The sequence below is a fragment of the Chionomys nivalis genome, chromosome 10 (assembly GCF_950005125.1).
Source record: "Chionomys nivalis chromosome 10, mChiNiv1.1, whole genome shotgun sequence".
Taxonomy (NCBI): domain Eukaryota; kingdom Metazoa; phylum Chordata; class Mammalia; order Rodentia; family Cricetidae; genus Chionomys; species Chionomys nivalis.
In genome coordinates this window covers 76112445-76135769 of record NC_080095.1, presented here as the reverse complement: position 1 = coordinate 76135769, position 23325 = coordinate 76112445, and the positions used below count along the sequence as shown (strand labels likewise).

The 23325-nt window shown below is 42.7% G+C and overlaps 1 protein-coding gene across 3 annotated transcripts in view; it reads left to right on the top strand.

The window, feature by feature from the left end:
* Dock4 (dedicator of cytokinesis 4) overlaps positions 1 to 23325 on the top strand; it is a 390974-nt gene that overhangs the window by 241832 nt on the left and 125817 nt on the right. For all 3 annotated transcript variants that reach the window (XM_057782100.1, XM_057782101.1, XM_057782099.1), the window contains exons 14-17: positions 2503 to 2627; positions 3338 to 3500; positions 11099 to 11205; positions 19853 to 20009. In XM_057782100.1, coding sequence (XP_057638083.1) covers positions 2503 to 2627; positions 3338 to 3500; positions 11099 to 11205; positions 19853 to 20009 — 552 coding nt within the window. The remainder of the gene's footprint in view (positions 1 to 2502; positions 2628 to 3337; positions 3501 to 11098; positions 11206 to 19852; positions 20010 to 23325) is intronic.

Here is a 23325-nt window from a genome sequence, read left to right as displayed (position 1 = left end):
CTGTAGCCAAATTCCAAATTCTGTACACTAAGGAATTCAGTTCTCCAACACCCACATAAAAGCCAGGCTTGGTGGCAGGCATGTGCAACCCCAGTACTGGGGTTATGGGGACAGGAGGACATGCTGGGCAATCTTGGTAGCTAAACCACAGCTTTGGGCTCAGAGGGACACCCAGTTTCAAAAATCAGATGGCATTTCATAGAAGAAGATACCTAGCATCAATGCCTGGCTTCTAAGCATGTACACACAGACACATGCATGAGTTTGCTGCACACAACATACACACAAAAACCTCACTTGCTATGGATCTTCCCACTCTGCTCACTGTGGCATTTCCTGGGTCTAGGATAGTGTGTCTGTATGGAGGAGTGCTCACAGAGCTGAGTGGATAGTGGGAAGAAACCTGTGTGATGTGGGCAGCACATCCCCTGCGCCTACCCTACAGACACGGAGCAAACCTTCCAGGTCTCCCTCATCCCTCTTGCCTTGCTGAAGTTGGAGTGTCTCTGGCCTTCCAGTAGAGGACATCAGAAAGAACTCAGTTTTTCTTTTTTTCCTCAGGACAGTAAATGCTTCTGTGGATTGGAAAGGCTGACCACTCTATGAGAAATTCTCATGGGAAAACCCCTGTCTGTCAGCCTGTGGTTCATAGTTTATAGGTTCATTTACCTACTTCACAAAACCAGGAATCTGTTAACTAACATCTTCTAAGCACCTTCTTTTGAATGTTGTTATCTTACTTGACAAATCCAGTCAGTGAAAATCGCTGAAATGACCTTCCACACACGCACTGAACAGACATGTGCACTGCACACTAGCATCCTAGCCCTCTCTGTCAAGTCTCTTGATTCAGACAGAAATCACTTCCTTGGTTGTTAACTCTGTGAAGGAGTTTCGAAAATAAATATCATTAAAGGAGTGTTTGCATGTGTAGAGAAAAGGTTATATATAGCTGGCCCTCTGTATCCACAGCTAACATTCCTCAGGTTCAGTAACCTAGGACTGAAAGCATTCTGGATGGACAGACCTTTCTCTTTGCTCTTCATTGTTCTCTAAACAACACAGTGCAGCAACCATGTACATGGCACTGGATAGCAGTGAGACAGACATGATTTCAGCTGTGTTAGAAGATGTGTGTCAGTTCTACACAAATAATTACATAAGACCAGAGCCTGTGGTCCAGTCTGATCTTGAACTCATAGAGATCCTCCTGCTTCTGCATCCCAAGTACTCAGATTAAAGGTGTACACAACCACCCGCGGCTAATGTGTTGAAAAATGTTGCTTTTCTCCAGTATTTGTAAATTGATTTTTTTTGGGAAATTGAGCTGTGTGAAAATTCTAAGTTTCATGAGACCTCTCTACCAACTGTTGCACAAATGGATGTTTTATGTGCTCTTCTAAAGGGCAGTTAAGGGTTAATGCTTTGTAGACCTTCCATGCTTCCTCTGCTTTCTGCCTGCCTGTGTTCTGGTCAGCAAGGGGACTAGCATAAGCAATTGTCTGTGTGGAGGACTAGACATGTCCTATCTGCCCCCGGAGAGCTAGAGCAGCAGCTTCAGCCAGAGAATTTGACAAAACTCCCAGCTGCAGATACTGTGTGGCTATTTTTCCTTCTGGTGATTTGCTTCCTTAGAGGAAGTTTTTTTAATTAAAAAAGAAAATTGCATTTTATTCATCAAATATTTGAAAGTTCTGTTAAGTAAGCTGAGACACCGACCCTGCCCATCCAAGTCTCCGATATGGTGCTATGCCGACCGATCCACTCGTGGTCCTTTCTTCAAAGTGTGCTAGTTGGCTTCAGTTTGTGTTTCTTGGAGTAAAAAGAAAGTGGTAATATTAGCAGACACCGCTAATGGTAAAAATACAGATGATTTTTGTGTCTCTTGAGAAAGTTTGAATCTAGGCTCTTTTTTATTTGTTTTACAGTATGATGATCTGAAATACTAAGTTGTGTTTATGTGTGTGACTGAACTATTCTACATCTGTTCAGAAAGCAATAATGTGGATTCTTTCAACAGTGAGATAATTTTGTCCATGGACTTTGGGAAGGATTTATGTAATTGTAGTCATTGCAGGGCCTGCCATTTCATTCCGCTTAGGTATTTCTTCTCTCTAAAGGGCTATGTGTCTATAAAATAATAATGCAGGCTTCCGTGAGCTACCTCTGCTGGGCTGTCGTTTTGCAGTCACACCTCATAAATGAAATGAAGGAAATACTGGGGAATGCTGAGACAGACGACAACGGCCTCTTACGCAGCCGCCCTGTGTGTCTCCTAAGTGCACACTTGCTACGCACTGTAGCCCTGGATGCAGCCAATGCTGGCGGTGTCCTCCTGCAGTGCTGGCAGCGGGGGCGGAGACCGTTTTACTAAAGTGCGAATGTGTTGAGGCTTTTATGTTCGTAATGTAACCATACCAGATATTTTTATAAACTCAAGTTTCGCTTGATAGCGTATTCCATGTCCTAATGTTTGTAACGTGTTTTCACTCTTTCCAACAGGTGAAATGAGGAACGATTTATATATCACCATAGAAAGGGGAGAATTTGAGAAAGGAGGAAAGAGTGTGGCCAGAAATGTGGAAGTTACAATGTTCATTGTGGACAGTAATGGACAGCCCTTAAAGGTATGTTCACCCTAGACGGCCTTTGGTGTGGCGGTTTAACCCTTGCTTTGGCTGTCTTTCCAACTGTGATCATTTCGGGAGTCTGGTACTATTTGTTTGTTGAGGAAGTAATAACAGTCCCACTCTTGGTAGAAGTGTTTTCTGTGAACCCAGCTTGGTGGAGAAGTATGTTTTCCTGTTCTTCTAAAGCAGTGGTTCTCAACCTTCCTAACACTGCGGTCCTGTAATACGGTTCCTTATAGTGCAGTATTCCAACCATAAAATTACTTTTACTATTTCATAACTGTGATTTTTCTACTGTTATGAATCATAATGTAAATATCTGTGTTTTCTGATGGTCTCAGGCAATCCCTGTGAAAGGGACATGACCCATAGGTTGAGTACCACTGTTCTAAAGGCTGAACTGGGCATTCATGGTCACCCACTGGGTCATAGAAGAGTCCCTAACCTCAGGGGACTTGGGACTTGGTTCCTTAGAGTCGAATTCTCACATCATCAGGGCTTACCCTTGGCACCAGAGGCCTTGGACGGCAGGCTCAGAATCACACCTTCGCCTCACTAGGCAGAGCAAATGCGGGAACAACGCACTGAGATGGGGGGCGGGGGTATTGTCCAGTGCAATGCTTCCTGGGTAGCAGGCAGAGAGTAGCACGCTCTGCCTCAGGCAGCCTTAAGGGACGCTGATTTTACCTCACATGCTTCTTTCTTAGGATTTTATCTCCTTTGGCTCCGGGGAGCCACCTGCTACAGAGTACCACTCCTTTGTGCTTTATCATAACAACAGCCCCCGGTGGTCGGAGCTGCTGAAACTTCCTATTCCCGTGGATAAGTTCCGGGGCTCCCACATCCGCTTTGAGTTCCGGCATTGTTCAAGTAAGTGTGGGAGTGCCCCCCCCTCACTTCCCGCCCCCCCCCGGAGCTCTGTGGGCTCCAGGCTGGTCCTGTGCTTACTGTGGGCAGATCTGAAGAAAGGGCGACAAAGGAGGGAGGAAGGCAAGCAAGCAGTGGGCGTCCTGGAAGTAAGAGGGCCGACTCCTGGAGAAACTGGGACAGAAACGGAGGAAAAGAAGGGGGAGAGTTTAAAATCACAGAAAGCCCAGGGATTCTCTGTAATTTGGTTGTTCTCATTAAAAATCCGGTTCATCATGTACAACCTAGAGAATCTGAACAGAAGGGGGAGACACAGCATCAGATAAACTATGCCTGTCTGGTGGGCTTGGGCAATCCTGACCTTCAGGAAGCTGACTCAGCTCCGAGAAGCCCCCTTGGAATTTTCTGGGCGTGGGAGGCTACTGGAACATGTTGGTGAAGCTCAGGTTTGTGTTGACTTGTGTCTGCATCACCGTGCCATTCTGGGTGATGGTAAAATGACAGATAATGTCTGCAGGGAGTGACTTTGCAGATAGAACAGTTATCTCGTTCTACAGATTTAAAGAGCTCAGAACAGAACAGTGCTGGTCACATCTTCAGTTCTATGTCACATCTTTCGCTACCTTTACCAGCTTCTCAAACCCATTTTCTGCCCCCACCAGTTCTAGAGCAGGGGTCTTCTGATACGTCTTGTGCCTCAGAAGTGTATGCATGACCAGATTGGAAAGGTTCTAGCGAATCTTGCTTTGGGAGCAAAATAGCAAGAGACTCAGGAGGATCCCATCACTAGAGATATAGTGGTCCTTTCTTCCAGTTATCAGGGAAGGAGGGCATTACCAAGAGATGCGATGAGCTCGTCTGATTGGTCCTGCTCTTCACCTGAGCTTCAGCCCTATGACATGTTTTTCAGAATGGACTCTGAAATCTCTGCAGATCAGGTTTTTGAGAGTGTTTAAAGGTGCAGGGAGATGAGGAGCAAGTTTTTGAGTTCTGAATTCCCAGGGGAGTCCCAGGAAAGTACTCAAGTGGGGCGGGGGGTGGGGGGACAGACCTGGGGTGTTGCTGTTATGTCGCTCTATCTCCCAGGCTTCTTACATGGGACCTGTCATTAGCTTTGAGTTCCAAAATAAGAGAAACAGAGGGAAACAAAGGAGAAAGCGCAGGGCGTTCGGAGAGCTTGATAGTGATGATCATTATAGTGTACAACCCGGAAAGCAGAACAAAGGCTGCTTTACTCGGGTCTGCTCAGTTGCTGCCCTCTCATCCTTGTACTTAAAACACGGCTTGTTGTTGTTGTTTTAATTCAAAGAACTAGTTCCAAGAAAAAGAAAAAAATTCCCATAATCCTGCAGACTGCAGTGAAGTAATTTCATCACACGAGCTCCAGATATTCCTGTGCACATGTGTATTCTCTCAGTAATATTATCTGTTCATAAAAATGAATTATTTTTTTTTATAAAATTGAACACCTACTGTGTTCCAACCACTTTAAGAGGTGCTGGAACCACATCCCTGCACACAGCAAGGTTCCTCCTCTCACCAGTGGCGGGCAGGTGCCCAATGGATAAGACTGTGCTCGTCTTTTATCTGCAGGCTTGCTTCCCATGCTTTCAGCTATGTTTCAAATGGCATGCTTTTCTGGGTAGCTTGGAGAGGTCTTGCACTGTCCTGCTCTGTCCAGCCTGAGTTATAAACCGTTTCTTTGTCCTGTGTATCTGTGCCGTGTACAGTGCCTGTTAGTCACGGCCTCGGTTATCCCAGCAGCTGCTGAGCTATCACAGTGCGTGTGCCCAGTTGACCTTTATTTTATTACTGATGATCCCTACAAGTTAGCATGGTGATTCTGGGGATGCGTGAATGTCAATAAGTTACTTCTTTAATATGAAAAGAAAGGTAGAAATTCTGTAGTTAGTGAGGAAAAAATCACATATGGAAGTTGATAACATCTATGTCTATGTTTTTAACTTACTGTGCTAAGTTATAAAGATTACCATGGGTCCATATGTATCGGGAAAACCATATATTTTATATAATTTCATTTAATGAAGTGGGTAGACAATTGGAACCATCTGTTTGAGGGTGGGTGGCAGAAATCAAACTTTACATAGTAGACATTTTACACCCATGACACATCCAAGGTGTGGATGGGAAATGAATGAAGTCTGGGTTGGAAACTTAAACTAGGAAATAAGAACGTGAAGGTTAGTGGCCCGTTATAAATATTTAATAAGCAGTACCTGGGGCAGGGCTCCCCCTGATCTGTAACATTTGATAATTCCCATGGCAACTCTTCCAGCCTTTAAGCACAAACATGACTGTATGAAATGTTAGCTTAGGCAAAGATGCCTGTTTCAGCAGCTGATCCAGCATAGTCCAGCTCCCACACAGCATCGTCTGATGTCTTTAAAGGCAGGAGATTGGGTGAAGTTCTTGAGTAGTAAATTTGATAGCCAGGGAAGTCCCAGAATGGATCTGTCTCTGTAGGGCACATTTACATTTGGGAAGTGAGTGGCTGTTTAATGACCTTGAGAAGGACTAGACCAAGGGTTGAAGGACAGTCAAGGAATCCAGGACGCTAAAGGAAAGTGCTTTTTCCAAGAGAGGATTGATCGGATATGTCAGCTGCTAATGATACATGAGATGAAGGCAGAGAGATTACTATTAGACTTCATATCATAGAAATCCCTGGACCTGACGAGCAGTTTGGGTGGATTTGTAGTGATGGATGTGAGCTGAAAGACAAGAAGGAGCAAAGGAAGGGGACGTGATAAACATAGACAAATCTTTTGAGAACGTATGCAATAGAGGATCATGTTTCTGGGAGGAACAACTCAGTATTTTTCAAGATGTCAGGTCTTTCTGACTGAATCCATAGGTCCAGTATAGTCCTAGTGAAAAAAAAAATCCCAGCAAGTGTTTTTAATGAATTAAAACAAAAACAATTTTAAAGTTGATATTTTAAAAAGTGAAAGATCCAGCATAGCCAATATAAAATAAAGTTAGAGGAATGAATGCCATTACGTGACTGTATGACTTACCATCAAGTGGGTTGGGGTTGCGGATGTATATTAGTCAGTAGAGAGCTTGCCTAGAGTGCACAGGGCCTCAAGTTCAATACCCAGCACATGGACAAAGTGGGTGGTGGCACAAGCCTGTGATTCTAGCACTCGGGAAGGAGAGGGGGTAGGATAAGAAGTTCAAGATCATACTGAACTATATAGTAAGTTCTAGACAAATTGCAATAATCAATGCGATATGCTATTATAAAGGACTAGACAAAATGTCAGTGGGACAGACTGGAGAGCCCAGATATAAATGGATGCAAGATAGCCAAAAGATCAAAAGATCTTTGACAAAGAAGCAAACAAGTCCGTGGAGGTACAGAGGCTTTTCAACAGATGATACTGGCACATCCGGTTATCCACAGGTAAAACTGAAATCTAGCTACTTACCTTATATTCTCAAAAAAAAAAAAATGAGCTCAAAATGAATTATAGGTGTAACTGTAAACCATGAAACTTCAGAAGTGCTAGACGTTAACATAGAAGAAAAGTTAGTGGCCATGGGTTTGGCGGTGACTCTTTGTAGACAGGAACAGAGCCCTGAAAGAAAAAGCTGATGAGCTGGAGGGCATTGAGATTAAAATCGTTTTTCTGAAAGTCTTAGGGACTAGGCCTCTTGGTGCAGAAACAAGATCTCCTAGTTCTTCCTGGTGGCCCCTTTTACCCATTTCTTCTAATCCATCTCCAGTCCTTTGTGGCTCTGCCTACCCACAGAATCTGTCTATCAGAGATCCAAATCAGCCACCCTAGGCTAGGGCTCAGCTGAGTATCATTTAACCCTTATCTGAAGCTTCCCCTTGTAGCAGGTGATAAGTAACAAAGAGATCCCCAACAATGTACAGAGCATGAGAGACTTTGGAGCGCTCAGTGCTAATTGGGATGTCTTTATCGCATTCCTTCCCGTGAAGGCTCAGGGGTCTGTTAGGAAGAGGAGGCAGAAGGAACTGGTGAAGGTGGATAACCAGTGAGACAGCATCTTCCAGACAGAACAGGCCTGACACACGCGTGAACTCAGAGTCTGTGACAGCCCGCAAAAAACCATCCAAGTTCCAGTCAAACAAAATCTCAGCCCTGAAAAGAGGAAGTATCCACAGAGCCCGAACCCTAGCCAAGAAACTATTTGCAATTGATACCTGCTGGAAAAAGGAAAAGTCAAATTTCTTCAATGCAGTATCACTGGGTACATCAACACATTCCAAGTCAGGCCCCAAACCCAGGAGTAGTTGCCCAACACAAAATGGACTTTGTGTGTGTGTGGCCTTTCATTATTTTTCTTTTTTGTCTGATAGTTTCTATCTCTGTTCGTCTGTTTTGATTTTTGCTTTTTGTAATTTTTCCCATTGCTGTAGGGGTAGGGAGATAGAGAGCATCTGGGATGAGTTAGGAGAACATGATTAAAATATAGTGTTTGGAAAAATTAATAAAAATAAAGATATTTTTCAGTCTGCCAAAGATATGATCTGAATAGTTAAAAGGTAAGGCACAGATTAGAATAAACTGTCTGATAAAAGGCATCCCTGATTAAGGACTGTGATCCAAAATACAGAGAACTCTTAACACATGGTAATAATAAGACAATGAACATATGCAGATGAGAGCTTGAAGACTTCTCACCAGGGATTTATGCAGCTAGCACACACGCACACAGATGTTTGATGTCACATTGTGTGTCATCATTGAATTTTACATCGAAGCGATAGTCTTGAATGGCCAAACTCCCGGGCACTGGCCGCACAAATGCTGGCAGCGCTGTAGAGCAGCCGGGCGCAGACTCACTCACCCGCGCTGAGGTCGCAAGCCATGTGCTGGTGTCTCGCCTCCCCGCATTCTAGCAGTTTTGCTTCTTTGATTTGAAAACTTATGTCCACCCAAAAACCTGTTCACAGCTGCTGAGAACAGATGTTTCCTGATTGCCCAAACTTGGGAACAACCAAGATGTCCTTTGGTGGGTAAATGGATGATTAACCTGTGGTACACACTGACGGCGAAATAATAGTCTACACTTCAAACATAAGTGGCAGCCATGTTGATGAGACTTCACTGGTGTTGCTTTTCTGACATTTCTAGTAGACACAATGTCACAGTACACTTCCCGTTCTTGCTCTTACAATGTTTCTGCTGCCTCTTGCTCTAGGATCCCTAGCCTTAAGTAAGGGAGTCAGGTTGTAGACGTTAACCCCGGGTACAGACAGTCGCTTGTTCTATGCATTTTGATCTGTTGTGATTCTCTCCAGCGGTCTCCATCTCGCAAAGAGACGTTAAGTACACATAAAGTGTCATCATGCCCGTCTAAACGAGACCTGGAAAAGGGTAACACCAGTAGCCATAACATGGGAGAGGAAAACCTCATAGGACCAAACCCTAAAGAACTACAGGCAGCTAGCAAATGCTGAGAACAGGAGAGTCTTCCCAAGGGAAGAGCCCCCTAATGGTTCCCTAATACCAAGTATAAGGGACGGGTTACAGGTAAGGGTAGGAAAAAAGGAAAATTATGTAATTATATTTCAATTTTAAAAAATAAAAGTAGACATCAATCTGTGCATGTACAAGAAATGTGCAGGTCCATGAAAAAGCCTTAAGTGAATGCCACAGCGTGAACAAAGCCAGTCTGAGGAGGCCACACGCTGTGTGATGTCAGGTGTACAGCAGTTTGGAAAAGGTCGAACTAGGGAGGCAGTGAAATGCTCAGCTGTTTCCATGGCGTAGGGCTAGAAAAACGAGAAATGGAGAAGGCTATCCAGCTAAGGAGTCATTGGGTTACCATGCAGTAGCTGAAGTGAAACAGTATAGTGTGTGTGTGGAATAATCTGGGAGTTAGATTTAACCAGGACAGAGCTACAGTGGACATGGGGAGGCCAAAGATTTAAAGGCAGTGTGAATGGGGGGGACACAGAACTAGGAAGTGGAGAGGCGGGGAGGCTGGGGAGATACATGAATGAGCTCCGGGAGAGAGGATTATTGCAGGAAACTCTAAGAGCAATGACCTGGAAAGTCGGGAGGAGCCTTCCGTGAACTTGGGGTATTTTGAGAGTAAGGGGTATCAGCCTCTGCAGACGCCTGTTCAGTCCATGCTGCTCACTGATGCCGACTGAATAGCCGAGGACGGGTGGTCACCGTCTCAGACATCCGTGTCTTATAACACAAGGCTAATTTGAGAAAAGTATTGTTTTGTTTCTTATCTTGACTAATTTTGCTTGCTATAGAATCTTTATTCTTTGTTTTCTAATTGAATATTGCAAACTACATATTTAAAAAAAAGATAGTGAAATAAGGTTCAGGAGTTCTTTCTGAACCAGTGTCGTGAATCGTGAGCTGACTCCATACTGTGTTGTGGGGACCTCACCCTAGGTACTTCTGCTGTCATTCTGATGAGCTTTTGGAAGCATCGGTCTTCCCCACTTTCTCTCTAGAGTTGAAATTAATTACTTTGAAAGGAAATCTTCTTTCAAAGCACACATTTAATGAGCTCACATATCTAGGGATGTCCTCCTGTTAGGGGTTTGCACACGCCCTGCGCCAGATGATGGGGAGAGTTGTTAGGGAAGAGTGGGTGGCTGAAACTCTTGCATAATGGTCGAGATTTTCCAGACATCAAAGTCCATGTCCCAAAACTGAGCTGTTCTGCTCAAGTTGCATGACCCACGCCACTTTCATTGCGGAAAGAACAACCCTTCAGCAATCACAGACTCCGGCTTGCTTCCCTTACTGCCCACATGCCCAGGTGCCCACATGCCCACACGCCAGGGAGAATGCAGTTCAACTAAAAGCTTTTTAGCGATTGCTCTGTTTTTGGAGAAAAATAGATTGCTAGAAGGGCAGGAATGACTTGAAAGATCTAGAGCAAGCTGCTTAATGTCCTTGATTTCCATTCTGTTTCCTGTAAATAACAGCTAGTGTCCTCGGCATCAGGGTTGGCCTAATTAGGGGTCTGAAAAGTCCCTGCCTCATGTCCGGCTTGCCGAGCACTGAGCACTGTGGCCGACCCACACTTAGGCAGCCGACAGGTTGTACTTTCTTCCCCGGAGCCGTGCAGAAGCCAGGGAACAGCCTTAAGGCCGTCTCTGTCCTGACACATGGACCAGGACGGCTTGAACGTTCCTTTGCAGAGGGCCATAGATGAAGCCCTGCTCCTCACAGCCGGGCTGCCCTTCATCACACTTTATTGTTTGAGATACTGCTACGTCCCAGATACTGTTTGTAAAGAATAAACAACCGAGAATTCTGCCCCAGTGAAGCTTACTGTTGAGGAAGCTGGGGTAAGATGTGAGGCGAGAAAAGCAGTGCAAACTCTTTTGTAGGACACAGTTTCAGATACGGAGTCCTGTGAAAGCAATCGGGCAGGGAACGTAACCTAAAGTTTAGGACGCCTGAGTACAGGGTCCAGATAGGTGTCCCACCACGGGAGCGGTTCTCCACTGTGTCGGGGGCCTGGCGTGTGCAGGGGGCAGGGCTATAGTCACTGATGCTCATGCCTCTTCCATAAGATGTCAGTTATATGAATATGTACGTCAATAAGCAGGTCGTTGTTCTCCTCTACAGCAAAGGAGAAAGGAGAGAAGAAGTTGTTTGGTTTCTCTTTTGTTCCCCTCATGCAAGAAGACGGGAGGACTCTTCCAGACGGCACACACGAGCTCATCGTGCACAAGGTACCAATAGTCCCTGTTGATGGTAGACTGAAAAGCAGCGCACGTGATTGGCCGCATGTCTTATGGCTTTAGAAAGGGGGAAATGACTGAAATGAAGAGTTCAAAATAAGGTTGTAGACCAGGCACGGTGGGTTACTGCTTTATTCCAGCACTCCGGGAGGCAGAAGCAGGCGGGTGTCGGTCTACACAGTGAGACCTTGTGCAAAAACGAATATATATACATACACATATACATATTTACAGCATCTTCCTGAAAGTATTTTTTTAAGCTTTCTGTCTTTATGGCACATTACACACACACACACACATACACACACACACACACCTGTATATATTTGCACATATTTTGATATTGGGGATGAATCTATTACTTCCCAGTTAGGCACATGTTAGGCAAGTCTCAAGCAAACTGCTGAGCTCCTCAACCCTGAAACATATTTTTTTAAATGACTTATTGTTTTCATCTTACTTTAGGAATAAATCTGTTTGCATGGACTGGGATGTTAATCTCAAAGTTCTTCCTATTATTATAATGGGATTAAATAAATCTTAGAAATAGTTTTGTCCTTACTACTGAAACATACTGTTTTATAAATCTTTATATATCCTCAGAGGAAACTTTACTAAGTTAAGCATTACTTTTAATTTTATCTGTGCTTTGTTATAAAAACTTTTGTTTTATCTTAAGTCACAATTATTAAAAAAAACAAACAAAAAGCATTTGAACAAAGTATGCTGGTGTAGGCATTTACATTAAAATTCAGAGAGCAGGAACTGACCAAGAATTATCAGAGAATACTCATAAAATGAAATACAGAGGAAAATGTATTGTTTAAGCATGCATGCCGTTTTCTCTAAAATACTCCTCCTGCTGGGGAAGGTCTACCATCGCTGGAGCCCTGGATTCCTTTGTGCCTACTTGGGCAAACAGAAGCCACCAGACAGGAACCTTGCTAACTTCCTGTGCCCTCTTCCTGCCACCTGAACCCTTATCGGTCCTCTTGTCTCTCTTCCTGCTTCCTGTCTGAGGGGATGAGGACAGATGCCTTCTTCCCAAAGCCAGTTCTACCTCCATGCCCCAGCCCTTTCTTCCCGTGTCCTCCCTTCCCCTGCATCTGTACCTGTTTCCTGTCTAGTGCCATGTATTCAGGACGTAAGCCTACGGCAGCACTAGGCTTCCTTCTTTAACAGGCGTACATTTCCTCTTCCCCTCCCAGCTCTTGTACAATGGGTCTGGCCTTGCTGTCTCCACTCCACTGTCCCATCAGTTCTCCAAGATACCTATTCCACCCCTCATAGGAACCTCACCATATCACTGCTGCTTATCCAGGGACTACAGACCCTGGGGAAAGGAATCCTTACTTCTGAGCCGTTGTTGTACCAGCAAGCTGCATCCCTAGCTTTCTCCTTTTATATTGGGAAAGGGTTTTGATAAGTTGCCTTAAGTTGGCCTCAAAGTACAGTCTTCCAACCACAGCCTCTCAAGTAGCAAACACCACAGGCATGTTCAACTCTGCCTAGCTACTGAGGTTTTCTTATTTAAGGTATCTGGGCTGGTTCCAAGAGCTTTTCATGTTGAAAAACCCCATGGTCCAGGCATACTACAATGCATATACTTGTGGGTTTTAGCAGTTGTTTTCGATTCAGAGAAAAGCTGGAATATACCCATATATACTGCACCCAATTCCTTACATTATAACCTTCTGCATAAACAATAACACATTAGTAGTAAACCTGTCTGGGTAATAAAATACTATTACAGGAAGGTATTTTTGTAAGTTTCTGTGAAACAGAAAGTTTCATCGAAAGTTTCCCCTAATTTCACGTGGCTATCCCTGGCTCCACTCCAGGACCCTCTTGGCATTTGGCTGTCTGCCACTGATCATTCACATGTGCACCCCCTCCCCGCCTCATGCTATCGTCTGCATTGTGTCTTCCCTTCCTTGCCTTGCTTCCTCTTCTGCTTTATGGTGGAACTTTAATACGCCCTTCCCCACAAAGCCTTCCTTCCCTACCACAGCAGAGCTAGTATCCAGTGGTCTTTGTCATAGCTTTGAAATCAGTCAAAGCCCATGGCACAGTGTTCTAGGGTATAGGCCTTCAAAACATGACCGGTGCCTTTTTCCTGATTGAATTTGTTATTGCTGTTTTATTTTGTTGTTTTGAGACAGGGTTTCTCTGTAGCTTTGGAGCCTGTCCTGAAACTAGCTCTTGTAGACCAGGCTGGCCTCTAACTCACAGAGATCCACCTGCCTCTGCCTCCTGAGTGCTGGGATTAAAGGCGTGCTCCACCACCATCTGGCTCCTTGTAGTCTTAATCACACTGGGTCTTCTTTTTTAATTAATTAATTATTTTTTCCCACCCAATCACAATTTTCACTCCTCCTGGTCCCTCTCCCCAGCCCCTCCAACCACTCCTCCTCCTTTCTCTTCAGAAAAGGCAGGCCTCCCACATATATTAGCCAGCTGTGGTGTGTCAAGTTGAGATAAGACCAGGTACCTCCTCTCCTATAAGGCTGGACAAGGAAACCCAGTAGGAGTGAAGGGTTCTAAAAGTAGGTAACAGAGTCAGAGACAGCCCCTGCTTCCACTGTTAGGAGCCTCCCACAGGAAGACCAAGTTACACAACTGTAACATGTTCAGAAGGCCTAGGTTGATTCCATGATGGCTCTCTGGTTGTTGGTTCAGTCTCTTTGAGCCCCTACAAGCCTCGATTAGTTGGTTCTGTGGGGTGTTTTGTGGTGACCCCTCTGACTCCCATAATCCCCCCTCCTTCTCTTTCACAGGTTTACCCAAAGTCTGCCTAATGTTTGGCTGTGGGCCTCTGCATCTGTTTCCATCAGTTGCTGGGTGAAGCCTTTCTGATGACAGGCTAGGCAAAGATCTATGAGTGTAACAGAGTATCATTAAGAATCATTTCATTGACTTTTCTGTGTGTACAAGTCGTGTTTGGTTCTGTCTTAGGCACCTGGACTGTCCAGCCTCTGGGTCCTGGTCCTTTAGAGAGTGTTAAGTGTGGGCTTCCTCTCATGGTATGGGTCTTAAGATGGACCAGTCATTGGTTGACCACTCCCATAAATTTCTGTGTCACCTTTAGCCCAGAATATCTTGTAGGCAGAACAAATTGTAGGTTAAAGGTTTTTGTGACTGGTCAGGGTCCCAAGCCCCCCGCTGGAAGTCTTGCCTGGTTACAGGAGATGGCTTCTTCAGGCTCTGTACCACCACTGCTAGGAGTCTTAGCTGGGTCACCCTCATGGGAGTTTTCATTGCACTAGGTTTCTAGCTCATCCCAGGGATGCCTCTGATTCTAGTTGTCTTTCCCAATACTCTCTTCCTTCATCCTTCCTACAGCTAATCCCTCCTGTTCCTATCCCCATCGAGACCCCTCCTCTGATCCATTTGTGATGGCTACTCTATTTCCCCTTCACAGGGAGATTCATGTGTTTCCCCTTGAGCCTTCCTTGTTACTTAGGGTTTTTTTTTGGGGGGGGGTCTGTGGATTGCAGCATAGTTATCCCTTGCATTATGGCCAGTATCTACCTATTCGTGAGTACAGACCATGTTCATCTTTCTGGGTCTGGGTTACCTCACTCAGGATGATCTTTTCTAGTTTATTTTCTAGTTCATAATCCATTGACTGGCAAATTTCACGATGTCATTGTTTTTAACAGCTGAGTAATACTCCATGTGTAAATGTACCACATTTTCTTTATCCATTCTTTGATTCATAGATATCTAGGTTGTTTCCAGATTCTGGCTATTATGAATAAAGCTGCAATGAACATAGTTGTGCAGGTATCCTTATGGTATGGTAGAGTGTCCTTTGGGTATATGACCAGGAGTGGTATAGCTGGGTTGAGGTAGGTCCCAGTTTTCTGAGAAATGGCCATATTGTGTTCCAAAGCGGCTGTACAAGTTTGCACTCCCTCCAGCAATGCTCTTCAGGACTTTGGTCGAAGAGCTGTTAACTTTTATTAAAGGCTTCTTCTGCATCTAATGTGGGTTGTTTTTTTCTTTCAGTTTGTTTATATAATGGATCACATTTTTTTTTAATCTTTTTTTTGTGTGACAAACCACCCCTATATCTCTAGGATAAAACCTAGTTCCCCATGGTGGATGATCTTTTTGATTTGCTCTTGGATTCAATTTGCAGGTATTTCATCGAATATTTTCACATCTCTGTTCACAAGGGAAACTGATCTGTAATTTTCTTTCTTTGTTGGGTCTTTTTGTGGTTTGGGTGTGACTGTAGCCACATAAAATGAATTGGGAAGTATTTCTCTCTCTCTCTCTCTCTCTCTCTCTCTCTCTGTGTGTGTGTGTGTGTGTGTGTGTGTAATTATTTTGTGGGATAATCTGAAGAATATTGACTTTAACTCTTCTTTGAATATCTGATAGAATTCTGTGCTAAAACCATCTGGCCTTGGACTTTTTTGTTATTGTTGGGAGACTTTTAATGACTGCTTCTATTTAACTAGTGGTTAGTAGGTCTGTTTAAATTGTTTATCTGATCCTGATTTAACTTTGGCAAGTGGTATCTATCGAGAAAAATTTTCATTTCTTTTAGATTTTCCAATTTCGTGAAGTACAGGTTTTTAAAGTATGTGCTTATGATTCTCTGGATTTCCTTGCTGTCTGTTGTTTTTTCCCACTTTTCATTTTTGATTTTCTTAACTTGTATATCTCTCTCCAGTTTTTAGTTAGTTTGGATAAGGGTTTGTCTACTTTGTTAATTTTCTCAAGAAAACAATTTTTGTTCCATTAATTATTTGTATTGTTCTCTTTTGTTTTTATTTTATTAGTTTTAGACATGAGTTTGATTATTTCTTGACATCTACTCCTTTTCAGTATGATTTCTTCTTTTTGTTCTAGAGCTTTTAGGTGTGCTATTAAATTGCCTGTGTGATATCTCTCCAGTTTTGTTGTTGTTTGTTTTGCTTAGGGTTTTTTTTGTTTATTTTGTTTTTTCCATATAATGTTTAACTATGTAGCATTAGCTGTCCTAGAACTGGCTCTGTAGATCATGCTGGCCTCGAACTCACAGAGATCTGCCTGCTCTTCATCCCTAGTGCTGACTTTAAAGGACTGTGCCACCACTACCCACAATTACCACCTGCAGTCTCTCCAGTTTTTTAGTTAGGCTCTTGGTGCTATGAACTTGACTCTTAGAACCACTCTCATTGTGTCCCATAAGTTTTGTTAATGATGTATATTCATTTTCATTCAATTCTAAAAACTTCAATCTGTAAGTGTTGGCGTATTTGATCGGTACGCTAAATAACCAGACCAGCTCAAAACAACAGATATAATTTAATAATTGAAAAACGGAGAAACTCACACTACCAGAGTGGAAGGTCTGAAGTCCAAACGGGTCCAGCGAGCACCGCATAGAGAGCACCTGTCTACCCCTGTTTATCTACCAGGGCTCCAGGCAGCCACACCCTAGCCAGATGTGATTGGCTGAGCTTCCCCATCATCAATCTCTTTTTTTTTCTGTCTTGACCTATTTTTCATTCCGTAGAGAGTTGTTGGGTTTCCATGAGTTTGTTAGCTTTCTCTTGTTGTTGACAGTTAACTTTAATCTGTAGTAGTCTGATTTGAATGCAGGGAACTATTTCTTCCTTCTTCTCTCTCTCTCTCTCTCTCTCTCTCTCTCTCTCTCTCTCTCTCTCTTTTGTATTTGTTGAGACTTGCTTTGTGTCTGAGTATATGGTCAGTTTTGGAGAAAGCTCCATGAGGTGCTGAGAGGAAGGTATATTCTTTTATGTTGGGGTGAAAATGGTCTGTAGTTATCTGTCAGGCTCAGATTATATTTGGTTTATAACATGATTTCACTGTTTAGTTTTTATCTGGATGACCTTTTTATAGGTGAGAGTGGAGTATTGAAATCTTCCACTACCAGTGTGTAAGAGTCAATATGGGATTGATGCTATAGTAGTGTTTCTTTTACAAACTTGAATGCCCTTGTGTTTGCAGCATAGATGCTAAGATTTGAAATGTCATCTTGGTGGATTTTTCCTTTGATGAATATGAAGTGTCCTTCCCTGTCTCTTTTGATTAGTTTTGGTTTGAAGTTTATTTTGTTAGATATTAAAATGGCAACCCTAACTTGTTTCTGTGGTCAATTTGCTTGTAATATTTTTTCTCAACCCTATATCCTGAGCTAATCTTTGATGTTAAGGTATGTTTCTTGGGTAGAGCAGAAGGTTGGATCCTGTTTTTACATCCATTCTGTTCATTTGTGTCTTTTTATTGGTGGAATTGAGACCAATTGTGTTGAGAGATATTAATGAGCAGTAATTATGATTCTTTTATTTTGCTGTTGATGGAATTGATTGATTGATTGATTGTGTGTGTGTGTGTGTGTGTTTCCCTTCTTTTGAATCTGCAACACATCTGCCCAGGACCTTCTTTCTTTTAGAATCTCCAATGAGGAGTCAGGTGTAATCCTAATAGTTCTGCCTTTTTGTGTTACTTCATCTTTTTCTCTTGGAACTTTTAATAGTCTTTCTTTGTTCTGTATGTTTAATGTTTTGATTGTTATGCACTGTCTTAGTTAGTGTTTCTATTGTTCTGAGGAGACACCATGACCATGGCAACTCTTATATAGGAAAACATTTAATTGGGGTGGCTCACTTTTAGTTCAGAGGTTTACTCCATTATCATCATCATGGAACATGGAGGCGTGCAGGCAGACTTGGTGCTGAAGAAGTGATAGTTTAACATCTTGTGCAGGCAATAGGAAGTCAGCTAACACACTGGTCAGTATCTTGAGCATAAGTGACCTCAAAGTCCTCTGCAATACAAACATAGCTCCTCCAACGAAAGCATTCCCACTACAACAAGACCACACCTCCTAACAGTGCCACTCCCTTTAGGGACTATCTTCTCTCAGCTACCCATGTGCCAAAGGGACTTTTTCTTTTCTAGTCTGTTTGGTATTCTGTGTGTTCCTTTTAACTTTATAGGTATTTCCTTCTTTAGGTTAGGAAAGTATTCTGTGATTTTGCTGAAAATACTTTCTTGGCCTTTGAACTGGGTTTTCATCTCTCTCCACTATTCCTGTTACCCTTAGATTTCGTGTTTTTATAGTGTCCCAAATTTCCTGGATGTTTTATATGAGGAAATTTTTCAATTTAACATTTTCTTTGACCAATGCATCCATTTTTTTCTATCATATCTTCAGCACCTGAGATTCTTTCTTTCATCTTTTATATTCAATTGGTAAAGCCTTCCCCTGTAGTTCCTGTTCTAAATCCCCAAATTTTCATTTCCAGCAGTCTCTCAATTTGGGTTTTTTTCCTCGAATCTACTTCCATTTTTTTGCACTATTTTGTTCATTTCCTTCCACTGTGTGTGCTTTCCTGGATTTCTTCATACTGTTTGTTTGTGTTTCCCTGGATTTATTGAAGGGATTTATTCATTTATTACGGACCTATATCATCTTCATACAGCCTGTTTTTAGATCTTTTTCTTGGGCTTCAGTACAGACATATTGTTTTGACTATTGTTGGCTGTGGTTTAAGATGACAACTGGACATCATTGTAGGTCTGGGTGATGGTATCTGACTTTGTCTATGATAGATGAGTGTTCTGCTTCTTGGTTTCAGCTTCCTCCTAGGACTTTAGGAAAGAGTGGTGGCTCTATTTTGCATATCAGAAACTTTTTTTTTTTTTTGCGAACCTGTTTCCCTGGCCTGCTCAGCTGGTGTGTTCATGGGGTATATAGACTTGCTGACATTGGAGGCTGGGATAATGGGATGAGGTGGGGGAAGGAAAGATGGAGGAGAAGACCTTTGTGATCCTTAGGAGATGGTGTCAGAGAGGAAAGGGAGACCTTAGTAGGTTTTCTGCTGCAGAGCTGGGGATGATATGACTAGGAGGTTGGATCTGGGGGAGGTGTGGATCTGTGAGCTCCAAGGTCAGCCTACTTGTTGTCCTAGGAGGAGTGGCTCTTCAGGTAGTAGGGCTTGCCTGCTGGGGTTCAGCTGAGACAAAGGCACACTTGGGAGGAAGGATGTTAGAAAGGAAGGTATGTGGGATCCACAGGAGATGGGAACAGAGGGGCAGAGAAGGTGGCCACAGGTATTCTGCTACAGAGCTGGGGCAAGTCTGGGGGAGGTGGGAACTGGGAAAACAAGTAGAGCCTCTCCTTATTCCACGGGACACTTAGATGACCTGAAATAATTCCTTAACTGGTGGTTTTCAGGTGATGACGGTTCAACAGCTTTTACATGGCATGTTGGATAAGTATCGGCATCATTTGAAAAATGTTTTTCCGATGGTTGTCAAATGGGATTTCTTTGGCATTTCCAGTGTCTCCCAGACCATGTTAAAGCTTATATACATCAAGTCTCCTAACAAGACAGTGAGGTGTTAGGCAAGGACAGCAGGAATCCCGAGTGCTTCAATATCCTCACTGGATCATTCACATTGGGAGTGACAGAGCTAGAAACTCAGCTAAAATTGATTGGAGTCCAAAATCCATACTTAATTCTTTTTACACATTGTTGGTGGATTTTCCTAAAAAGCCAAATTCTATTTATAATTTTATTTGGAAGATTTCCAGTTCCTAAATGCTAAAAGAGGAAATTATGCTTAATAATTCTTCTGAGATCTTGCCTCCCATCTTAATATTTTTTCACAGTGTGAAGAAAACACAAACCTTCAGGATACTACCCGCTACCTCAAGCTTCCATTTTCCAAGGTCATCTTCCTTGGGAACAATAATCAAACCATGAAGGCCACAAAGGAGTCCTTTTGGATAACATCGTTTCTCTGCTCTACAAAACTCACTCAAAATGGTAATGCATGAAAGCCCCCCAACTAAGGGATATATGGTACCATTTTACTTGACAGCTCCCACCTAAGGGCATTGTGAATCGTGTGTATTTTGGTAAGCATATTCAGCAAGGATTAGAGTATTTAAGAACTTTGCCTAGAAAAGCTATTGATCCTTTCATTTAGGATTGCTAATCAAGTGAAAACCGTAGTAACCCCTTGCATGAAATTTAATGACTTAAGAATTAACCCAGTGTTGAAAGCTGTGTCAACTAACTCCTCAAATAACCCATTAAAAACCAAGCTGCTCTTAACACAAGGAAAGATCTAAGTGCCTCCACTTTAAATCTCTGCTTTTATAGCCCCGTAAACAGTGCTAATTGCAGGCTTTAGGATAATAAAGCTTGCTTTGTTGTTGTTTTTGTTGTTGTTTAATTAGACAGATAGTGCTTTTCTGTGCAGCATTGCTTTTTATGTCATTGATTGTTTAGCAAGTTATGATTAATAAAGCAAGTGCATCTCCTTGGCAAATGGTTATGAAAACTATGCCTGTAATGAAAGAAGTAAATTAAACATTTTGAATTTTTCATGGTTGCCATAGAAGAATTCTGGCTAGCACCCTGAATACTGTATTAATAAATTAGACGCAATATGTTGAGAGGAATCACTTCATTACAAGGCGTTATATTTCATGTAGCTCCTGTATCTAAGTTGTGTGTGTGTGTGTGTGTGTGTGTGTGTGTTATGGGACAGTCTGTGGGAAGACATGGTTGTCTCGGAATGTGGGTTTTAAAGACAGCAAAGCACAGCGCTATAGTAGTGCCCCCTTCCAATTCCCTTTCGGCAGCATGGTAGGGCTACCATAGTTACATGAGACACAAGGTTGTGGTCAGCTTTCCTAGACTTTCTTAGTATCCAGTGTTTAATGGTTTAAATCTTGACTCGGTGACTATAAAGCATTTCCCAAACCTCAGGTGTTTGCTGTGGAGGTTATGAAGATAACAAAATCAACTGGCTCCCCAGACAAAATCTCTGTTCATCCTACATGGGCTATTTGTGTGTCTATGTAGCACTTACTGTTAACTAAATATCCTAACTGGGATGTTTTGGGATTGTATTTATTGACTGTTGTTGCTACAACAATCCTTACCAGTGTTCTGGCTTGAAGAGACAGAAATGTACTATGACTCTGGCGTCAGATATAAGTCCCGTTCATGTTAGTGATTCTGCGTCTCTTCTGGAGGTTGTAGAGGAAAACCTCTTCTAGTTTCTAGGAGCAATCTGCATTGCTCAGATCACGGCCTCTTCCTTCTTCAGAAGCTACCGGGGCAAAATCTTCAAATTTCTCTACCTCTGATCCTCTGCAATTTTTTAAGGTCCCTTGTGGTGACATTTCTTGGAAAACCCAGTTGTATTTTCTTGTTATCAGAAATTTGAGCACATTATAAAGTTTCTTTGTCAATCTCAGGTAAACATACCATTTCTAGGAATTATGGTGTACATATGTTTGAGGATTGTTATCCTACCTACCACACAGTATATAATGATAACATTGCCTGAATTTGGTGTAGTTCTGGGGCTTAGGGTGTTGTTAGAATTATAAACATAAGATAGGAAAAACCAGGTCCTGTAGTTGGAGACTGCTTGTACGTTCCCGGCTGCCCATACCCGAAATAATCACACAGAAATTATATTATTTACGATACTGTTTGGCCAATCACTTAAGTGTATTGCTAGCTAGCTCTTACATCTAAAATTAACCCATTTCCATTATTTTATATTTTACCATGAGGCTCGCGGCCTACCGGCAAGGTTCCAGCTAGCAGCTCACATCTTTCCCTTCTGGCAGCTTCATGGAGTCTCACTGACTCTACCTTCTTTCTGCTAGCATTCAGTTTAGTTTTCCCTGCCTAGATCTACTCTGCCCTATCAACAGGCCAAGGCAGTTTATTTATTAACCAGTGGTATTTGCAGCATACAGAGGGAAATCCCATATCAAGGTCCTAAAGACTCCAAACTGCTTCCTTATAAAACCAAGAGAAAATTTTCATGTAAATACCAAAGATCAACTATTCATGAAATCCTTATATGAAATATCTGACTGTATGAAGATGGGATGAGTATGTAGGGACTCCCGACTCTGAGGATACTGACACTTGCTTCGTGACTATGTTGACATCAGGTAACCTTGGCAATGTAAGTCAGCTCAGAATGAGCCAAGAAATCAATAGTGTATTTCAAAAGATAGGAAGGGATTGGTGGTGGGGAGTCAGTCTGTCCTTCTGAGAAGTGCATCCTTGGCATACATCTCTATATCTTCTACATAGAAGCCAATTGGAATTAATTCCAGCTCCAGAGTGGACTGAGAGGGTGTGCATTCTTTTTTCTTGACTTGGAAACAAACCCACAAATTACATTTCCATTACAACTGGATACTTAGAGGATGCTGTGCTCTGAAGGACGAGTCTCTCAGAGCAGATCTGCACTCAGGATTCCTGAGAGGTATGCCTCTTCTCTCTGTGTGCAATCCAACATTATTCATGGCTAGTGCTCCAAATCCAGACCGCTCTGCAGATATTGCTGATGGATGGATAGTGCAGATTCTTCAAACTTCTGTACAAGAATGGGAGACTAGATGTGGTGTACACACCTGTAATCCCAGCAAAAGCCGGAGGATCAAGAGTTCAAGGTCTTCCTGCCTACATAATGAGTTCTAGGCCAGCTTAGGCTACATGAGACCATGTCTCAAATACACAGATACACACACACAAACACACACATTACTATGGAGTAATTACTTCTTCATTTATACTTGCTAAGTTAGATACAAAGAGTTTCTTAATAAATGCTCCCTGAATAGAATGTAGAAAATCAATCATTTCAGTGGTAGAACATTTTCCTGATTTCCATCTAGTTTATCTGCAGATGACTGAAATGGACCTAAGAGATTTTGCCTTACTGTATGTGCACAACTGATTAAAGCTGTTGAGGTCCTGACCTGGGCCCTGATAGGCTTAGCAAATTAGGCTTGACCACCTGTTCTCAATAGTCCAGCATACAGGCAATTTAATAGTGGAAAGGAGATTTATTCAATGCGGTAACATTGGGGATAGGAACAAATAAAAGATCTAGTGAGCTACTTTAGGGTCCTGATGTGAGGCTTAGGTTTAAGGAGAGAGCATGGGATATACTTCACTGAGTCATCGCAGTCAAGGTGTAGTCCTTCCCATCATCACTGTTTCTACTTTAGTCTGCCTTGCAAGGTGGTATAACAAATTATCCGGACTATGAGGAATCTCTTCCCGGGAGACAAGTTTCTCCTCTGGGTGGCACCAGGCT